The sequence below is a fragment of the Neomonachus schauinslandi genome, chromosome 14, assembly GCF_002201575.2.
Source record: "Neomonachus schauinslandi chromosome 14, ASM220157v2, whole genome shotgun sequence".
NCBI lineage: Eukaryota > Metazoa > Chordata > Mammalia > Carnivora > Phocidae > Neomonachus > Neomonachus schauinslandi.
In genome coordinates this window covers 54,791,139-54,813,181 of record NC_058416.1, presented here as the reverse complement: position 1 = coordinate 54,813,181, position 22,043 = coordinate 54,791,139, and the positions used below count along the sequence as shown (strand labels likewise).

Below are 22,043 nucleotides of genomic sequence, written 5' to 3'. Positions count from 1 at the left end.
GTGTTGTTATTACTATAAGCTGGTGATTTTTACTTCAAATCTGTGTTTGCTTTAAGGCCCACTCAATGATAAGGCAAATTTAGCTCTCTGATATTTTACTGAAGGGTTTGCTCTGCCTGTCTCAAACTCCCATTGCTCCTGCCTCAGCTACTGAAAGCCCTCGGTAGGCAAAGCCTCAGATTGCCCATTGATTCAGTTAAAAATTTATCTTCACATAACAAGCTCCTAACTCAGCCCCCTTCCCTGTCACAGTTTTATCTCCCACTTCGTGCCAACACGTGCCCTTTGCTTCTGCCAGATCCTGTCTCTGCCTCTTCCCTGAATATGCCCGTCTTTGGGCTGTCCTCCTCCTTTCTCTCTACCTGTCCAACCTTGGCCAGTTGTCCAAGACCCAATTGACACATCTCTTATGTGCCAAGTACTGTTGATGCCTCTGTTCTGGATGCTTACCAGGCGCTCTGCAAATTCACGTGAAATTTAAATAACTCTCTCTAGAACTTAGGTTCTCTGACACATAATCAGTGCTTTGAAATAAGATTTTGAAGTTCAACTAAAATTAAGCCCCGAAGCTAAGGATTGCCTCGTTGATTGGTGATTGGCAAAATGTTAAAGCTATATCTTGGCCACAGAGTCTTTCAAAGAAGTTGGAATTGGATTGTAGTAAGGTTGAGGTTGTGAGGATGCATAAAACATTTGACTCCAGATCACACTTTTCCCAGAATCTCTCTATTTTTCCGCAGTGAGAGAATGAGTGTATGGACTGTTTGTCTATTATTTGAGCAGCTGTGAATAAAAGTATGGTAGAAGCACAGACAAACTTTCTGAAAACTTCCATCCAAAGCATATGAAATATGTTAGGCTCTTAGGGATGGATTCTGGTACTTAAGTAACATTTAAAAAGATCAGTGCTTGAAGTTCAAGGGCAGTTCCTTCTGATTTTGGCTGTCAAGAGACTATCACTTCTGTATAGGAACGTGCCTTTACTACTGATGGACCGAGTAGTCACCACTTGCATGATCTGGGATCCGAAAGAACGTGCAGTTTACAGGCTTCCAGGCATGCGAGTATCTGACACAGTCTAGGTTGGGGCCAAGAAATGAAGAGAGTTTCAGCTGGCTCTGTTCAAGCAAACATCTTGACAGCCCTGAGGACCCATGGGAGGGAAATCTATGATATGTAGGCTCTGTTGACACTGCAAGTGGGGCCACTCGCTGGTTGGCTCTTGGGGAGCAGACTGATCCACGCTGAGTTTGAACAAGAAAATGGTGGCTGTCAAACAAATAAAGGTTTTGATGGGTACGGTCTGTGGATCATTTTGTACATCATACAGGATGAGCACTTCCAAGGCCTGAAGGTCTGAACACAAGCAAAATCTCAGAGACTTGGCTGGAGCATCCTAGGGATGTGCCCGTATGTTGAATGCCAAGCTCTTTGACATTTGTATGTAATTACAACAGCAAGTGTAGCTCTATTTACTTGCCAGTTAGTTATTATATTTCTTCACTTATTTTTCACTCAGATAAGAAAGTGTTTTGTATTTTATGTTGTATAAGGTAGGATGAGGATTTAAAAAAGAAAACAAGGACACACACGAAGATCGTTTTTCTCTTAGAGTTTTTCCCTAGGTGGCCAACAGATAAGGAGACAAGAAGGAAATGAAGGTAGCCTGAAAATTTGAGTGAATTGAAAGCTATTTTTGAGTTACATTATACACAATGATTCACTTACCGCCCAGGAAAAAAACAAATAAAAGATTAGGGCATACATTTGGGAAGTGCAACTCAGGATTTATCAATGTTCCTATCAGTACAAATAAAATCACTTAACATCGCAGTAGCTACTAAATTCAAATAAATCACTGCTTTTTCATTCACTAATATGATTTGAAATCATGCCAATTAAAAAGAAAGAATTAAGGAAGCGCAAATGCAGCCTATTACAGGATTTCATCTGAATATTAAGTATAATGAATATTCCGTTGTGGATTCCCATTTTCTCGTGCAGCCACAGTCCATCATTTCAAGAAGGAAATTTACTGAATTAAATTAGAGCGAATTTCTGGTTGTGAGATGATTCTCTTCTGTGGATGTTTTGAAAGGCCCTAAGCTTTAGGGCCTATTTAGAAATTCTGAATTGTGATATTGGACTCTGTGGCTCTGTATAAAGAATAAATAACATATTATTAGATGAAGGGCCCTTGTTTTGGAAAACTTATCCTAAATGCTTTGGTTTTGTTCTTAGAAAGACTGTCTCTTCTTGTTTGTCATTTAATGTCAGCCCGAGTAGGCACTGTCAGAGTCATTTCATATAAGATTCTGAAATGTAGATCTAAATCCCTACTGGATGTCCCATGGACCAAGTAATAAATGAAGGATGGCAAAGTTTGAAGTGATTTTAAATTAAGGGAATAATACACTCATTTATTTTAATTATGATAGACTGAGACTATCCAGATCTTCCTTCCGTGCTCCCCACTAAAGGGAGCATTAAATGTGTCTGTTGATAGGGAAACACACATGTCCCCAAGAAAGACCGCCATTACAGCTTTCAATGCAAAAGATCTGTCAAGTTAACGTCAGGACTATGGGCAGTGGCAGAAGATTCGATATCCAAAGTGTTTTTTTTTTTTTGTCGTTGCTGTGGATTAATGAAATGGAAATGTTCATTCAATTTAAAATGTCATATTCCTGACATTTTCTTTCCTCATTTGCCCTCTCTTCTAACAAATATGTAATGGCTTAAGGCATGCTAGGTAGACGCTGTGCGGAGCATGTGGTTACAAGGATATAACAGAGCTTCTGCTCTCAAGCAGCGTCCAGGCTTGAGGAGGAAGTGGGTTTTCATTGCCACACCACTTGCTTGGGATGTGCTGGAATGACAGAACAATATGGGGGGACACAGAGAAGAGTGCGATGGAGGCAAGCAGAAGACGAGGGGTCAGTGGAGGCTTCCTGCTCTTCCCCGTGAAGGATCTGTCTTCTCATTATCCAAAGACACTAAGGGATGATTTTAAAATAGGTAATAGTGAAAGAGGTTTTACCTCTGTATTTATCAGATAAAATAGAAAGTGAATCAAGGAGCTTTTACTCAAACGGTCCTCCCTCATGCCTGCATCTCTGCTCGTGGGGCAAGGGGGTCACCTCTGAGCAGCCCTGGGAGCAGATTGGCCCATTCTAAAGGATCAATAGTGCCAGCTACTTGTCAGCATCGGACTCTAGCTCTTCCAATTGCTCTTTCAGATTAAAGCCCTTGATAAATGGTGGGCAGTTTCTGGTCTTTGAATTCTCCTCAAATTTAATTATGTTGTAATATCCTGCCATCAAGTATTTCCACCTCTGTAGAGTAATTTCATATCTAATGGAGTCATCCATTTCCATGGTAAAATATTTCATGTTTAATCCAGTTAGATTGTATTTGTGGACTTACATTTCCCAGAGATGGACCAAAGTATTTATTTTTTATTCTGGAAATGTTCATTTCATGCCTTGCACTGACAAGACTCAGGAAGTAAATTCCCACAATATGGATGAGTCAGAATCTCCTGTTTGCATTCTTCCACTTCCCCTTCCCCTCATTGCTGCTACAGAGTCACTCAGTGCCAGGGACAGTCCTGCCAGTTAATGTGACAGAAGACCTCAGCTTTGCCTCCTAGGTGGCCCCTGCTTCCAACACCCACAAGACGAGGAGGTGGAGATGGAGCCTCACACACAGTCCTGCCTTCTGTCCTTTACCCTCCTCACCACCACACGTTCCTTTTACCCTGATTTCACCCCGATACGGCATTTAAGGGGCATCAGCTGTCCACGATACGTCTCCTGAGCTTTATATGACCTATCCGATGACCTCTGAGACTTCTCATCACACATCCCTAGGAAGTGACCTAAAGATGAAACGTGCAAGTAGCAAACAAGCATGTTATAAATATAGCAAGCTCCCACTTAAAAAAGAAAACTAGAGACCTATAGAAAATGTATCTGTATTTATGTATGTGACACAGCTGTCCCAATTATGACTGGGCAGTGGTGTGTTAGGGACATGTTGGGGAAGTACGCTCATACTTTGAAAGCCTATTTTATATTTAAATTCTACTCTAATGGTGTATAGAAAAGATCGAGGCTCTTTTTTAATGGAACAAACTCCAAAACACTCATTAGAAAGGACAGGATCCCTCTATTAGTACACGTATTAGTTGAAAGCCCTGCCTCTGGAACCAGGCTGCCAATACTCAACTGGGGTGGACACTTAACCTCTCCACGCTTTAAAAGTTCCCTCATCTGTAAACTAGGAAGAGTCATAGCAACCATCTCAAAGTCTCCTAGTGAAGATGAAGGGAGTTAACATTACACGCGTGAACTGGTGAGAGCCGTGCCTGGTGCTCAGTCGTGAGACCTGCCTCTATCGTTTGCACCGTCATCAACACATCCTCTGGTCGGTCTCTATGTGCAGTATTTACGTCATGAGACATTGGGTGAGCCAGTTCTACTCTGACAGATCTCCATAGTGATAAATATCTTCACTAAAAGCCGATTATTTAGGGGCAACGTTTAAAAAAAAAAATTGCTGCAGTATTTTTCGTACTGAAATTAGAGCTGTCGGCAGTCAATTACAGGTTCCTTCACGGAAAACTGTGGTGCATTAAATGCCACACTTCACCATAAGTGGAAATCAGTGAAATACTGACCCATTGTTTCTCGATGCCATTTTCCAGGATTCTGAAGGAGTAGAAATTATGTTAGGAGTTTGTGCGAGTGGTCTGTTGATATATCGTGACCGACTGAGAATCAACAGATTTGCCTGGCCCAAGGTTCTAAAAATTTCATACAAACGGAACAACTTTTACATTAAGATTCGGCCGGGAGAGGTAAGTAGCCCCTCAATTTGGACATCGGAAAGAAAGGTACCCGGTAGCAAACAAAAATGTAAATTGCCAGTCCCAGGTTTTGAGCATCATAGGACATGGTGAGAGTCATGTGTCCATGCCTAAGAGAATTTATTATAGGTTTGTTTGATAAGCAACAATAAGTAAAATATTCTCTTCTTTTTAATGGTTTGGTTCTAATTTTGTCCCACTGCATAGATGGAAAAGTTTTTATGTTTGCAGATTTTAGCATAACATCAAGATACATGAATAATGTTTCGTAGGTCTCAAATCATTGTATAAAAGAAACTCTGAGGTGCTAAACCTTTTGTGAATAAAGAATAGATTTCTTCCCGTCTGTCCCTGTTTTATGAGCTCATGCCCTTTTCATCTTCCAAATCTGCTGGCACCCTAGCATGAATAACTTCGAGATAATGTGATCAAAGTACAAGAAAGATTAGACCAAGAGACACCAAGGATAAATTATGCAAATGTCTCATAGCCTAGTACATTTGTGTCTTTTTCTTTTAATCAGAAAGACTGGTGAAAAAAATAAAAATTGTCGACTAATCCTTGTTCCCTAGGCAAAACCATCCTGATCTTAGATCCTTCATAGTGGTTTACACATAATAGGTGGTAAATATCTCCTATTACCTGTGTAACAGATGATGAATAAATATATCCAGTTTCTAATGAGCATGGTTAATCTAATGGAGGCGGTCAGAACTCTAAGGTTGCATGCAGCTCATCTGTGTCTCTGAACATTTTCTGGTACAGTACAGAATTATTTTCTGTCTTCAAAATCAGCCTCTCCATTGGTGGAAAATGTAATTTAAATATCAGGTTATGTGGGTTGTAATGTACAGCATGGTGACTATAGTTATAATACTATATTATATCTGAAAGTGGCTAAGAGAGTAGATCTTAAAAGTTCTCATCACAAGAAAAAACCTGTGGTGATGGATGTTAGACTTAGTGTGATCATTTCACAATGTATATAAACATCAAATCATTATGTCATACACTTGAAACTAGTATAATATTATATGTCAGTTGTACCTCAATTTTTAAAAAGTTTTAAAAAATCATACTATAAAGCAAGGAATCATGTTTAATATAAATACAAAATCAAACTTGTCTGTGAAGACTGAAATAATCTGTAAGCTTTTCATGTAAATACCTGAAACTAATTTTTTATATTCCCTAAAATTGCATATTAAACTTATAACCAATATATATTCGATTCATCAAACGTTTACAAGTGAGCATCTACTTATTGTCAGGCACCATGGTGGGCATTAGAAATAGAAAGATAAATATGACCTTGTTCCTGTCCTTAAGGGACTTTCTGTTGAGCAAAAAACAGTCTCATGTACTTAGAATTATGTCATCATGATACATTTTGCACATATAATACTCTGGGGCAAGCATGCTGTGGTGAGGGCCCGGATGGGAAATTTGGAGAAATGCATCAGGAAACAACAGTGAGCCATGGAGGGTTTTAGAGAGGATGTGATATACTAGATGAATAATTTGGAAAGAAACTCAGCCAATTAGTGATGAGATGTGCTAAGACCTCAACTAGGGCAGAGGCCATGGGAATAGAACAGAAGGAGCAAATGTGAGAGAGGTTTCAGAAACTAAGCCAGTAGGTCTTGGACACAGGATGGAGGAAGGGGCTGAAGAGAGGAGGGAGTCCAGGATAATCAGAGGTCTTTGGTTGGCACGAGTGAAGTTGATGGACATGATATTATTAGATGAGGGGAGAAAACAGGGAGAATTTCAGGAAAAAAAAAAAAAGATTCTTTTGAGATATATTTTCATGGGGTGATTCTTGCATAGTAAGAAATAGAGTTTTGAAGGAGTCATCAGCTGTATCCATTGTATTCAAGGCCTTGGGCATGAAATAAATTACCCAAAGAACAAGGCAAGTTAGAGAAGAGAGGCCCTAAAACAAATTCTGGGTGACATCCCTTTTTGAGGCAGGAGTAGGAGAAGAGAAACATAGGGAGATGAACAAAAGCACCAGAGAAAGAAGAAAAGGGGCAAGAACAGTCATGAATGACAAGGAGACCAAACTCTGGGTACGTGGTGAACCAGCAGGGCCAGATGTTAACAGGGAAGGCGTGTGGGCTAAGACCTGAGAAAAGTGCTTCGGGCTTGACAGATCCCATTGCGACATTGAAGAATTCAAGCAGGTGGTAGGAGCACCTGCCAGGTGGCGATGAGGTGGGGAATCAAGTAGCCATGGCTTCTCCTTCCTGACATTTGTCAAGGAGCAAGATGGGGTTGTGGTTCAGGCAGAAGGAGGCTCAAAGAAAGTTGGGCTTCCCCCCCCTTTTTTTTGCAAGCGTATACATAGGCTTGAGAAGAATGAATGAGGAAAAAATCATTGGTGGCACAAAGGCTCTGAAGAGGTCAAGACATTGGTACAAAGCACAGAGAAATAGATAAACATTCAAAAAGTGCAGAAGCCTCTGTCATCTTTGGTCTAAGGAGGGTAGCAGCAAGGAAATATTCCCAGCTTTTTGCAGCAGAGAGCAAGTTGATTGTTCTTTAAAACCCCTGGCCTTAGCACAGTGTGTGGTACATATTAGATGCAGGATGAAGAAATGGAGGACGGGTTAGTCACAGTCGTAATACTCTGGCTTGTCGTTTGACTGAGGCTCTTGGCCAAGAGCAATTGCTACGACTACCGCTACATGTGAACATCCAGAGTGAGTACAAAATTGGGAAAGTTAGTTGTAGTTGGAGTAGCTTGTGATATATTTCCCATTCTCCCCGCCGCCAACCCCGCTAGTTCCACTCAAATAAGAAGTAGAAGTCAAGCATAGTTATCTCTCATATGCCATGCATAGAACCCCTCCCCTGGGTTCTTTGCTACATAAATTACTTTTTTTTTTTCTATTGACTGTATCAGTAGTCTGGTTGTTTTATGCTCTTTTGGAAAGCTTTTACTGTTTAAAATGGTTGCCCTCTGGTGGCCTGATGCATACTGTCTTCAGAAAATTAAAAAAAAAAAAATCCCGAACATTTGCAATAATAATAATTAAAATACATTACTCAGGAAGTCAGATATTTTACCTTGAGAATGCAAATGGCTGATAGATTATCATCTGAACTATACATGCTGAAAGATAGGAAATTGTGTTCTCCTAGTCTCTGATCATACATGTAAAATCAAAAGATGTTAGTGTCTAATGTGATAATCCAGAGTAGAATGCACAAACAAAATCAGCAATATCTGATACCAACTCATCAAATACCTAGGAGATACATCATCTTGGACCAGATCCTGGGAGAAAATATCACCCTGAGAATGCTACATTTTGCTCATTCCTGTACATGCCAGTTGAAATCATGATGTCACAGAGACATCATGAAAATAAGGCTTAAAAATGAGATCAGGACAAATTGGTCTCTGGGAGGAACCCAGATAGCCTCTTTTTTTGCATTTAGTTTTCATAAAATCCATACTTGTCCATAAAACATTTACTACACCCATGGTGTGGTTGTCTATGGCTGCAGCATTTTAAGGAGAATAGATACAGGGTGGTTTTTTAATGAATGAAGGTGTTTAGCATGAATTCTGCATATAGCACTTGTTTTTGTGAGTGAAGGAAACTTCTGTGGGGGACATGATTTTATAAATTATTTGCTTTTATGTTATTTATCATTGCAAACTTGACTTTACTCTTCAATATGTTTTTTAATTTAGTTTGAACAATTTGAAAGCACCATTGGGTTTAAGCTGCCAAACCATCGAGCTGCCAAGCGTTTATGGAAAGTGTGTGTTGAACATCATACATTTTTCAGGTAGGTAAAGATGATTTTTTTTCTTCCTAAGGAAGAATTAGAATGATTGGAATCACTTATATTGCAAAACTCTGTTTGGAAGAAGAATATGGAAGCATATCCTTTCTTTTCCTTCAAGTTCATGGTCACCAGATTTCTTGATAAGAAATCCTAAAAACTTTTGACTGAAGTATCTTCCTTAATTTGTCTGGTGCTTATATGCCGTATGTCCACTTTATTATCTTTAGTGTCTTTTCATTATTTTTATAAGATGTCCACCTCAGGGATTCAGTCCATTCCTTACTATTTCAGTCATTTCTCAACATCCTTGACTCCTTTGCTTACGTACAGTACTCAGACTACCAGATTTGTGTCTATAAAATAACAACTTACCACTGTTGTTCTTCACTAACGTCACCTCTTTAACTGCTCTTTGGGCTTATAGGACCATAGACTCCTCAGTTGTGTGAGATGAACTTCAGTTCATGTAGTCCGTCCCAACCCACATGGTATTTATAGCCTCTCTGCAACTCCCTGGTTGATATGTACTGTGGGAATTGATTTTTTTTCCTATAAAATCACATTCATTGAACATGTTACGTGTTAAACCTTTAGCACACAAAGCACTTTACCTTTGACTAAAAAAGTTAACATTCTTAATACTTGACTTAAACGTCTCTCTGGTATTTTTTCCTCAATATCTCTAGACTGTTGTTACCAGAAGCACCTCCAAAGAAATTCCTGACCTTGGGCTCCAAGTTTCGTTATAGTGGCAGGACACAAGCCCAAACAAGAAGAGCCAGCGCGTTGATAGATCGCCCTGCCCCTTACTTCGAACGCTCATCCAGCAAACGTTATACCATGTCTCGCAGCTTGGATGGAGGTAGGCATTACTTAAGATCCCTTAGTAATAAGAATCGGGAATGGCTACCCAGAAATAGTGTGAAACCATCACAAGCTTTCAATAAACGTAGATCTTCTTGAATAGTATGAAATGAAAAGCACTTGCTGGTCTATGGCTGAGTGGCAAGTTTTTAACCCCCACCCTCAAAAAAAAAAAAGTGCCTTTGTGAGTCTAATGTCTGTTATTGGTAGATTTATATAAAATTCCATAAAAGAATGGTACTTAGGGAATGAAGAGCATAGCGTTCATAAGCCGGCACCCCGAATTTGGAGAAAGATGCTCTCATTCTGAATATAGTTGTCACATACTCTGTAAGTAATTTGGTTCACTTGCTGGCAGATCTGAAATGATTATCGGGTTTGTTTCAGTCAATTTGTTTCAGAAGGAGGACTGTAAGTTAAATGTATCTGTTTCTACAAAATGTTTATGGATAAAATGTGACTGTTACCAGTCAATGCATGATAGCCATTAGAAAGGATGACATTAAAATAATAATATGGTTATTATTAATAGTTAATATTAATTACTACCCCAGATGGCCTGGGAGAGCATTGCCATGTAAATGTTCTCCACGGTTAAGTCAAATGTATAAGTTCAACAAGGAGAGAATCACTGAAATAACAGTTCTAAGGAATGACATAATAGTGAGTCTCTCCTGGGTTTTTGTCTTAAGCAACAGTTTCGTGTTGCTGTCCGTAGTTACGCACATGGCAGCCGTAATAACAACAACAACAACAACAACAACAACAACAATAACAACACTTCACTTAGAAAGTGAGCCATGGCCAAGTCTCTGTTTTCTCATTCCAAGCACCTGGAGATTAGTTGTTTTATAAAAGGAATTAGACGTTTCTAGCATGTGTGTACAATTTTAATAATCAAAAACATAAAATAAAAATAATAAAAATAAAGGAAAAATAACAAAAAGTTACAAATATGTGGGATCACCTTCGTCCTTACCTTTTTTGCCACCACTCCCCATAGTCCCAGTTCTCTCTTCCCTTTCACCGTACCCCAACGTGGCTGCTGGGGTGATGTGCTCCCTGAATCCCCTGATTGAGAAGGCTGTATTTTTCTAATGAAATACTTTCTAAACAGTTAATAGAAGTCAAAATTGTATCATTAGTGCTGAATCATGTATGTTACTAGTGAAGTGAAAAAACACTTACCTGGTAGGTAAATCCAGACTGAAGTCCATCTGTGCAGCGGATGGAGAGTGATTTAGACTCCCCAGGTCTCGGTTTTAGTCATCATCTCTAAAATGGGAGTAAAGCCATTTGTAAACAGTGGATGAGACAGGTGTGACAGCATTCTTGATGGGTGTAATAATAATTACATTCATAATTATTCTTCTAGGCTTTTGTGAGCTGGCCTAGGAATTTAATTACCATCCTGTATCTTCCAATAGTTGCTTCTTTTTGGAATATCTAACTCGGAGCCAAACTTTTGGAATAAAATGTTTATTAGGACCATTTTGGGTTGAATTAAGACGCTGAAATAACTCACTGTAACATTGAAGCTTTTCTTACTGCTTTGTTCCATTTATTCTTCTTTCTCCTTTAGAGAATCTCTGTAACCTGTGTATTCTATCAGTCAGTGTTGGGGGGACTGTTGTAGAGTCACACCTTTTTTCCCTGGACATCATCCACTTTGTTCAGTGATGTGTATCCAAGGGAACACATTTGTCGTGAATGTTGTTTTCCTCATGACCTTTTTGTGATAATGATTGTTGACAAGACGGAAGACAATTGTGAAATAAATGTACTAATACCATACTGTCTCTTCCTCCCTGCCCAAAAGTGATGTTAGTATGTGTTGTCTCTCACTCTTTGGGGTCCTGCCAATTCTAGTATGTTTTCTGTGCTGCTGAGCTGGGTGCTCTGGCTGCATGCTGGAACACAACTGCTTCTTGCAAGGTTGCATCTTACACAGAACAGCCTCGCTGGCCCATTGGGAACTTGCATCTCCTAGGAGCTTTTTCATCAATATGAGGAAATATAAAAATATCTTAGTGAAGATATTTTAGTGAAACAGTTTAGCTAATATAAAAGGATTTTGGAATATTTTCATACATTTATACTTTAAACTTCCTAAACTATGAAGCTGATGCTATTTTGCCTGTGATTAGCCACTGTGTATTTGAAAAGCATTATTTATAAGTTTAAATGAGTTGTATGTATCTAAAACCGAAAATAATGAGTACCAGGCTTTAAAAATGTAACTGAATTAAGCATCTTTCACTAAGACATTTTAGCTGGGATGAAAGGCTGTGTCTTATATCTTTTATGTTTGCATGCTTTACATTTGCATGAATTTCATTAGCAACATTTGTCTTATCATCCCAAAATATCAGAGATGAATAAGTCTATGCATATCATGGTGGTCTGTTTAAAGTGCAGTAGAAATTAAAACATTTCTGCACTCCAGCTGCACAGAGTTGCCATCCAGATTGTCTAATCTTTCTGAAGAAAGACTGTAGGAGTGATAGGCTCTTTAACCATCATTAATAAGAGTAATTGAAAAACCCAATTCGGTGCTTCTTGATGAATGGCCCTTCCAAAGATATGTTCAGAGTCAAGTGGGTGAGAGCAGTTGTCTGTGGCAAATGCCGCTGTTAGTTGCGGGACCTGCCACCAGTGCTTGGTACTGACATCCAGCCAGTTACTCTGGAGGGTAACAGGCTCGCAGCGTCCCGGTCTCCCACCCTTCCACCGCATCTGCCCTCACACTCGTCCTCACCGGGGAGCCCGAGAGCTATTCTGGTGGCTTCAAGCCATTTAAATCATTTTAAAACACTGGTCTAGAAGCTCCAGAAAGATGAGTCTCTGCTACTGCTTAGATGCAGGCTCCTGTAGCGCTGACTGGCCTTTTCAGACAGACGTGGGTAGGGATACTTTTTTCCCTAATGGGACAACCGGTGGTGTTCTTCTGCCTTCTGCCTTAACTATTTCAGACGTTTTTCTTCCATTGTATTTGCTTGTAGCGTCAGTGAATGAAAACCATGAAATCTACATGAAGGATTCTGTGTCTGCTGCAGAGGTTGGTACTGGCCAGTACGCCACAACAAAGGGCATCTCTCAGACCAACTTGATCACCACTGTGACTCCGGAGAAAAAGGCCGAGGAGGAGCGGGACGAGGAAGAGGACAGGCGAAAAAGGGTGGAAGAAGTCACACCGGTCGCGGCAGCACGGCACGAGGGAAAGGTACATCTCCCAGGCTCCCTCCTAGCGCTTGCTTAGACCTTGAAGAACTAATAATTCCAAGGCTATAAACCAGGAATGTGTTAAGGCTCAGGGTAATTCGGGACGCCTGGGTGGCTCAGTCAGTTAAGCAGCTGACTTGATCTCAGCTCAGGTCTTGATCTCGGGGTCATGAGTTTGGACCCCACATTGGGCTCCACTCAGGGCGCGGAGCCTACTTAAAAAAAAAAAAAAAGACTTAAGGTAGTTCATATTTCAGCATTAGTCACATTCATATTATCAATTTTTAAATTCTGATTTCCTCTGTTGACGTTTTTCTTCTGAAAGATTCCTTCTTAACTTGAAAATTTTTATTTTAATTGATGTGCTATGTAAGACTTTCAACAGCTGTCCTGTCTATAGATCTTAAAAATACATTTAGTGCCACATGACACTTTTCTGTTTGGGCTCACATTTCAGAACTATCACTAAAACTATTTTCTTTGTTTCTGGCCCCATTCTCCTACCCAAGTACTGTATATTTTTCTAGATATACAGTGATCACATTGCCATTCCTCTGACTGCAAGTAATTGAGTGACCATAGCCTGTGTATTTATACATTACTTCCTCTCTTAGACTTAGGATTATCATCTAATCATCAAAGTAGCGAGCAGACATGTTTTGAAAAGAGATATTAAAGCAGAACATTGCAAAGGAAGATGGAAAGTGAATTTAGCAGCCATTTCTCCAAGGTGTTTTATTCATTAAATTTTTAAACTTCATCGCATCCCAGTATTTATTTATTTATTTTACAGTATGTTTATTTTTGGTAATCTGGTACTTAGAAAGCAACTTTTCAGAAAAATGGAAGTCAGAAAAGGCATAGACAGCCTACTTCTGGTTCAGGGTTTTATTATACGTAGCAGAGCATCTCCCTAAAAGTTAAAAAAAAAAAAAAACTATATTGACAGGTTTATGTGTGATGATAATGGAAAAACAGAGTGACTCCTGGAATGTACAGAGTAAAAAGAAATAACAGAATAAACATGTTGTATAACTCACAGATTATGCTAAAACTTGCCTAGATTTGACTCAAAAGTGTTCTTCTATCTATATTATTTCTTAAATATAGATTATGTGGCAGGGACTCACATACAGGGACTCTAAACAAAAATGCTCCTTTTGATAAGAGTTACACAGTGAAGGGTAGACACACAACATATTGTAGTTAGGTCAGAATATTCCACATAAAACCCTACCCACCATTTTTTTAGGATAAGATCATTTATTTACCAAACACAAATGAAAACAGGGTAGGAAATGACAGCAAGGATATTTGGATCATTTTTGCTGTGAAAACGTGCTTTGTTCTAAATTTCGTTTTTACACTCTTATTTTCCACTGAAGTCAAGGCAGCGTTTAAATAGGACATAAGGAAAAGGTAGTATGCCCGAAAAGCTAATGATTTCCACGATTTCCTGAAATCACCCATGCGAACCGACAATTCTCATGGATGTGTAACTGTGATTAAACTGGCACAATAAAGGAAATGACTTTTAGTTTGCTCAAAAGATACACCCAGGCAGTCTCTCCTTATTTAATTTGAAAAGCCCACCATTTATATAAAATACAGCACTAAACCATATCACTTTTGCCACTTATGGCATGGGAAAATAAAAAGATAAAAAACTATGACTCTCATTGTCCGAATCTCTGAGAAGCCAACACTTTGACCCAAATGCCCTCAGAAGGGCTGTGGCCCAGACCTAGTGCTCAGGCAGGTCGATGGCTGTCTTTGTTTTCCACAGTACACAGCTGTCTTTTAAAAACCACTTGAATGAGCAGCATGGAAAATTAAACCTTCATTTTATTCTTCTCCATCTTCAAAAAGTAACAAAGAGGGTACTCATTTTTTAACCAAAATGAAAGTGTATCACTGAAAATAGGTCTTAAAAGACTGGTCCCCTAGATTCCTTTGAGAAGAGGCCTGTTTCCCAGGCTAATGATCACCCCAGGTGACTGAGCAGCTGTCCACCACCAGGGGACAATAGTCTGCATGCAGAAGTCAGCTTGTAACTTTTATATTATTCTCCATTGAATGAGATGTGTGTAGGGTCATGTTTAAAACACAACACTTAATGTCAGACGCGAGTATTGAAAAGAGACGTATTTGTCTAAGACCTAAAAAGAGACACTTCTAAATTCTAGAATATCCACGATACAGCTTTACCTGTACATGTTCTAACCCTCTGTCTTTATATTTACCAAGTCGGGATTGGGGTCTTCAAAGCAGGGTGTGGGTAGTTTCCACGCTAGCAAGTCCCTAGGCAAAACACACGTGTACGTGCTTGCGCGCGTGCGCGCGCGCACACACACACACACACACACGAACTCACATGCAGAGAGTCCCAGAGAGCAGCAGAAGTCTTATCTTTAGGCTCTGTGTGACCTTGAATTGAAGTCCTGGGGCCGCCCTCCTGAGCTGTGCCAGGGCCTGTTTGGAGCTTGCTGGCTGCCCTGCTTCCCCTTGTGCTCAGCATCCCTCCACCCCCTGCAGAGCAAACTGGCTGGGGTCAGAGAGGCTGCCAGGGCCCCAGAGAGTGGAAGGAGCCTCTCTTTCCCTCCAGAAGCCTGAACTCACAGGGACCACTTTTGTGGCGAGGCCTGCCTTTATCATTCTGTGAAGGATTCAAACCAGGGGAGTTAAATATGGCGATTACTTGCTCAGAAAAACCAGAAGGCTGGGAAATTGTCCCTTTCTATTATTTATGGACCACAAATAATACAAACTAAATGCTTATGAGCCATATCACAAGAAGGCACATTCTTTTTGCTAGTTAGCTTGTTGAAACCCTTATTTGAGTTTAAGTTACGTTTACATCATGGAGAAAGGAGCCAAAGTAGACGTTTTTGAAGGAACCTCAATTCTTTGGGGTGGGTGAGTTCCTAAAATGCTAATTGTTGACTTCCCTGAGTGGCACTGCTTATCAGATGGGAGTGGGGCCAGAAACTTCTTGATTTGGAAACCCACCTGTTTTGGATATAATTGACTAAGCGTGGAAAGATAATGCTAAAATTTTTTTTAATAATCAAAATTTGGATTCATTTTTATTTTTTTAATCCAACCAAACTATAGTAACAGATCTGTTAGCTGGAGATCAGGAGACGTTATTGAAAGTCTTGATTTTAAGTTCTCAGAGAGTCCTATTTGCTCTCAAAACCCTACAACTTTCTAGAGTTATTGGTCTAAACAAACTTTCTGGATGGTGTGAAACATGTAGACTTTGAGATTGCCCAGTGATATCTTCTGTTCTGACTTTATAAAAAAGCCCGCCCTGTATTTCCTAATGGGAACCTGGTAGCCGCTCATGGTAGCGTTGGCATGCAGCTTTAATACTTGAAGTATGAACAACCCTAGTGCTAAAATTCTTGTTTTACAATTTTGTATTGATACCCATAAGAAAATTAACTAATTGCAGTTTTCTTTTTGTCCTTTTGCACCTCTGTTTGCTGCTTTCTGTCTCTCTCTGTCTCTTCCACATCAGTCACCTGGGCTTGGCACTGACTCATGTCCCCTGTCCCCCCCATCAGCCCATCGTCCCCCCGCATCCCCCCCAGAGCTCCGTAGGAGGTGTAAGGAGAATGAGCACCAAGCCCCAGGCTTGGAGCCGGCCAGAGGCACCATGCGTGCGCGCGGAGAGCCCGCCGTGGACTCTGACCACAAAGCAAAGCCATCCTTAGGGGACCAGGATGTGGCTTTTAGCTACAAACAGCAAACTGGCAAAGGGACCACCCTGTTTTCCTTCTCCTTGCAGCTCCCGGAGTCATTCCCTTCTCTTCTCGATGACGATGGGTACCTCTCTTTCCCCAGCCTGTCGGAAACCAACCTCCTCCCCCAGAGCCTGCAGCATTACCTCCCGATTCGCTCACCCTCCCTTGTGCCCTGTTTCCTCTTCATCTTTTTCTTTCTGCTCTCCGCCTCCTTCTCAGTGCCATATGCCCTCACTCTCTCCTTCCCTCTGGCTATGTGCCTCTGCTACCTGGAGCCCAAGGCGGCCTCCTTGAGTGCCTCACTAGACAATGACCCGAGTGACAGTTCAGAGGAAGAGGTGTGTACCTCGGCATAGAGCACACTTCCCTGTCGTGGTCGGGGCTTCGGTCCGAAACAGTGTTAGGCGCCTACTGCCATAGTGGTCCTACTTTCAGAGCCTCATTTATTGTCTGTGCCGACATGTGAGAGGTTTCTGTGTGTCGGGGAGTCCCCCCCCGCGGCCCCCGGGTTAGGCACAACACCATGTGGATGGAGCAGGCTGCGCCCAGCTCAGAAGCGTTCGGCCGCCCGCTGACTCTACCATGACGAAGGACTCAGAAGTCCATTTTAAAGAACCCATTAGCTGTGTTAAAAATCAGGGCTAGGTTAAAGGTTCTGGTCAGTTACTGGTTCATAAAGGAAGGGACCTATAAGACCGAGAAATAAGTTTGAGTCGGATTGATGGGGTGTTCCCCAAACACCTTCTGGCATCATGGTACGTACACAGCGGTGATACCAGTGGATAAACAACCCTCACGGCAAGGTGGGAATGAACAGCCGGAGGAGGTGGGTCGTCATCAGCTGGGTAGCTTTCCCCCAGCTATATTGATGCCTCTCCTCCCTGGAGATTCCGAAATATCCCCAAACTGCCTTTGCTACTCACAGAGGCGAGCCAGATCCTAAGGCTGTGTTGGGTCAGAAAAAACGCTTGAGTAGATGAAAAGGCCCATGTGACCTCAGTCGTTGGAAGGGCCTCAGAGAGGACCAAAAATAACTGCAATTTTCAAACACTGTTGGGAAAAGACTCCTTGAAGATGTCTTCATGCTGTAAAAAGGGGCTGAAAGGTCATCAGTCCCAGTGCCAACGTATATATTGGAGGGCAGTGATCCTTTCAACTCCAGCATGAGCCAAAAAATCCACGCACGTGTGGACAGTCTGGAAAGGTCAGGGGAGCTGGGTAGGCCCCTGCGGCTCTCAGCCAGGCATGTGCTCAGTGGGGAAAGGATTGGGGCCTTCAGCCTCTGTCTGAGAAGACATGCCACCTGTCCATCTCCTGTCCCTCATCTGAGCCAGTGGGTGAGTTGACATGGTAGCCCGGTAGCTTTTCCTCTTCACTGCTCTCCTTTCACACCACTCTCCAGATGTGTGAACAGCCCAGCAGTTCCCTTCAAACAGACCGCAGGGGAAGAAGAACAGAAGCTGCCAACAGAGGGCCTGGCCGTCACCCACCCTTCTGCCCACACCCTCCCCAGGCCCCTCCAGCTCTTCTGTTCTCACAAAACAAGGCTTTTTGTGGCAGGAGACAAGCCCAGTACTCCCAGCATTTAAAAAAAAAAAAAAAGGTCACAAAGTCAAAGCAACACTGAAAAAAAAAAAGGGAAAAGTCTATTCAGTTTTCAGCTCAGTCGGAAATCCTAATTTGAGCTGCACCTGTGGGTATATAGAATTGTGTTTATCTATATTTAGTGATATTATGACCATTTCTTAGCAGCAGAAGGAAAAAAATGGGAATGGCCTCAGATGTTTTAAATAAAAATTTGCCCTTTTCAGTTTGATATTGCATAAGAGCCCTTTGCAAGGTTCTTGGGCCGTATGACTTAGCTCCAAAGTCCATATGACTTTATTTATCTAATATAAAACTATTTCCATACATGGAAAATATTTTAAGAGAATGAATCCTAGGCTTTAACATCACCATTTCTCACAGTGGCAATATGATCAGATAACGTAGGACTAGAACGTACCACATGAAGACCACAAGATTATCTACAAAGACCCGTAACATTAGCTGGTTTCCAACCTGGACATCTATTTTTCCTTTAGCAATGGAGTTAGTCATCCAGCTAACATAAAGCAAAAAGATTGCCATTTTCTGCTTTTCTGAATTCTAAGTAACTGAACTTTTCTGTAGCAAACCACACAGATCTTGTGCCTAATCCAGGGTATACATCTTGTTGTAATCAGTGCATGAAAATTAATGTTAAATTTGGGCATGTCTGCATTACATCAGCAAAACAAATCACAGCAGTTACCCAATGCAAGCCGGTGACCACGTGACTGGAGCTTCCTAGCCAATAAGTCTCCCTGTTATTGCAAACCTCTGAGACCGTGAGCCAGCTCTGGCCACTGCGGTCTTCGCCCTCCTGTCCAGCCCCGGTCGCCCATGACAGCTCTCCTAACACGAGACTTCGTGCATGGCCATCTGTTCAATGTCGTCTCTTAACCCCAAGTGTTAAGAGCTATGCTCTCTAGTTCAGGCTGAGCTGGAGGACTCCTATGTAGGTCATTTCATTAAAAAGAAAAAAAAAAAAAAAGCCATTTGTTGACATGGCCTGTTTTATTCTCTAGGCTTCAAGCACTTCGGCAGCTAAACAGGGTGACTTTGTGTAACATAAGGTTCAGCTCTGTTACGTTCATTTTGCAAAATCACTATGAATGTAATTCTTTTCAAATATTTTGTCATCGATGCTTGCATTTCTTACGTGTTGAAGTGATTTAATTAGATCCTGCCTTTCTCAAGAGTGAAACCCAGGGTGGAAAGGCAGAATCATTTCAAACTATAAAACTGTTGACCAATCATGTTTTTTTCTTTTGTACCTTCAAGAATGGTCACATAAGAAGGGGCACAGAATATTAAATCATCTGTCAAGAAACGTAAGCTGAACTTAGTTCACCATACCGTAGAATGTATTTATGTGTCAGTTTGTGAGGAATTTTTTCATAATACAAAAAAGATTCAAATTTGGAGGAAAAAATTAATCGATCAACCAATTTTTAAAATTTTAAGTTGTGTAGACATAGAATAATATGATAGTTTGTGACCTGTTATACATTTTGTAGTTTTGATTAGTCGTAGTATATTATATAAATAATATATAAAAGCTACTTTGTTCAGCCTTTCTTCATTCATTATTTATTGATCATGCACTGTATTTGTCGAATAACTGACTACATGCCCAGTAAGAATTTAAGGCCTAAGCTATTTTTTCATATAGCTAGAAAAAATGGTAGTAGTAATTTTGTAATATTATAATGTGATACTAATATATTAACATCAACATATGACAGTTATTAAATGCACTTTTAGGTCTGCATGTGTCAGGCGTTATAGAAAGCACTTAGTGTCCATTACCTGATACAGTCAGGGCTGTTATTTTTTCTCCATTTTGCTGGAAGGAAATGGGGATTAAAACATGAAACATGTCCAGTGTCTCACAGATTTCAGTAGCAAGGATTTGAGCTCATGTCAGTCTGACATCAGAGCCCTCATTCTTAACCAGGACTGTAATCTAAAGCCAAGATGCTTTAGTAGATTTAAAGCCGTAAGGGAGATTATGTAAGAAAAGAAATACTTTCAAGCACCTTGGAAGTGTTTCACAAAATGAGTTAGCACACCAAGCACCACCAGTCATTGAGTTAGCACACCAGGCACCACCAGTCATTCCTATTTATTCTTGAAAGCCTAAGGTTTCTTTGGGTTATTATACACTTGAACAATAACCTGTCTCTCTCCCCCTATGTCAAATTGGCCATTCCCTAGGCTGTCAGTTGGGGAAGCCATGCTAACACCATAGCAATGATCACCCTCATCAGAAAATTAATAGCCACCCCTCCCCCGCCGGGTGTTGCGAAGGTGGTCAGGTCATGAAAATGTGTCAGCGCACATTCTTTACCAAACTACTGAAAATTATGTTCTACTTAGGCATGGTAGCTGGCCACCTCAGGCGCACATGCCAAACATGAATTTTAATGTATTTTCTTTTAGGCATATATAAAATGGAAATTTGGGATGGTGCCAAGAAATCCGCCTAGCCCGAGTAAGGTTGATATGCACATCCCTGTCTCAGTCATCCTTCTTGAAATTCCTTGTTGTTAGGATTCAAAGATAATTTGGAGAAGCAGGTTCACAGGCTTACAGCTCCCAGTTTTTATTTTTGTTTTCAAAATATTAATCGCGTATCTTTGCTCAAGGGAATTTTATTAGTGATTAGTTGACATTTGTGGAGGGAAATTCAGTTAATAATATATTACGGCATTTAAATGTCCCATCTTCAATAGCTGTGGTTCTGTTGTACTCCAAAGAAAATAGTTTCTGTTTTAAACCATAAACCTTTATGAAACCTCTTAAAACCCAGTCCTGAAATTTATAATTTCTCCCTTAAAAACTTAGGCTCTGTCAAATGCTGTGCTTTGTTTTATTTGTTTACAAGTAGATGTCTCTCTTTCTCTCTTCATTTTTTTATTATTATTATAATTTGCTTCATTTGAATGGTTGTTTTGGAAAGAGATGTTTAAATACCTACTTTGATATACTTCTTTATCTTGGAGGGTGGGGAAAAATAACAGTTAGTCTATAAAAAATCTAGGTAACACTGCTACTTGAAAACTGAGTTACATTTTTCACATATAAAACATATGCCTGTGAGTCACTGGCATGTGCTTTTTATAAGTAATAGGTAATGCAGACAGCCTGATGGTCATAAATGGGTGTAAATTATCAACGTGATATAAATGAGGGGCTGAAAGTCCAGTGACAGAGTAGCTTTTTATTTAAATTTACATTTTAATTTACCTTTCAAATGTGACATATCAGTAGAATAACAAACATATACAAACATCAATTTTATTTGCATTGAACATTCTTAAGAGATCTTTCTTGGGGTTTTAGTTAAACGGGGTGTGGGGGAGAAGGACAATTTGGTTTTCCTGAGACATGAAACCAGACAGGTCAGCTTGGCAAATGCAGTCCCTGCGGTTCCCGCAGGCTGTGCGCCTCTGGTCTTCCTCCGAGCGGCTCTGCTGATGAAGCCTGGCTCTGGCCTTTCTTTGGCTTTTGCTTGAACCTGCATTCTTGTGGGAAGGTAGTATGAATCAGATCACAGAGAAAGAGAGCGAGCTGTTGGACCTGTGCCATGCCCTATTTGACCGAACGGGTTTGTTTTCTATTCCTGCCTTCCTCCCGGACCCTGGTCACTTCTGTGATCAATAGACCGACAGTGAGCGCACGGACACGGCGGCGGACGGGGAGACCACGGCCACTGAGGTTGGTACCATCACTGTGGGCAGGAGGCTGGTGGCTGCCCAGCGCAAGTGCTTCATGAACGGGGCTCTGCCTTTAGGGCCTTTGCATACTAGCTTTTAAAGAGCGGGGAGAAATTCTTACTTTGAAAGGAGGAAGTAAACATATTCTATTGCCTAAGCCAGTGGTTCTCAAACTCTGGCCTGCATCAGAATCCTCTGGCACGGTCCCCTTCTCATGTTTCTTGTGCAAAA

General features: G+C 40.8%; 1 protein-coding gene across 3 annotated transcripts in view; it reads left to right on the top strand.

Moving 5' to 3' along the window:
- Positions 1-22,043, top strand: part of EPB41L3 (erythrocyte membrane protein band 4.1 like 3) — a 142,301-nt gene that overhangs the window by 103,500 nt on the left and 16,758 nt on the right. For 2 of the 3 annotated variants that reach the window (XM_021686037.2, XM_021686034.2), the window contains exons 9-13: positions 4,709-4,861; positions 8,577-8,674; positions 9,361-9,536; positions 12,541-12,761; positions 21,760-21,813. In XM_021686037.2, coding sequence (XP_021541712.1) covers positions 4,709-4,861; positions 8,577-8,674; positions 9,361-9,536; positions 12,541-12,761; positions 21,760-21,813 — 702 coding nt within the window. Of the gene's footprint in view, positions 1-4,708; positions 4,862-8,576; positions 8,675-9,360; positions 9,537-12,540; positions 12,762-16,283; positions 16,848-21,759; positions 21,814-22,043 lie in introns of all 3 variants that reach the window. The other variant, XM_021686038.2, reaches the window with a different exon arrangement.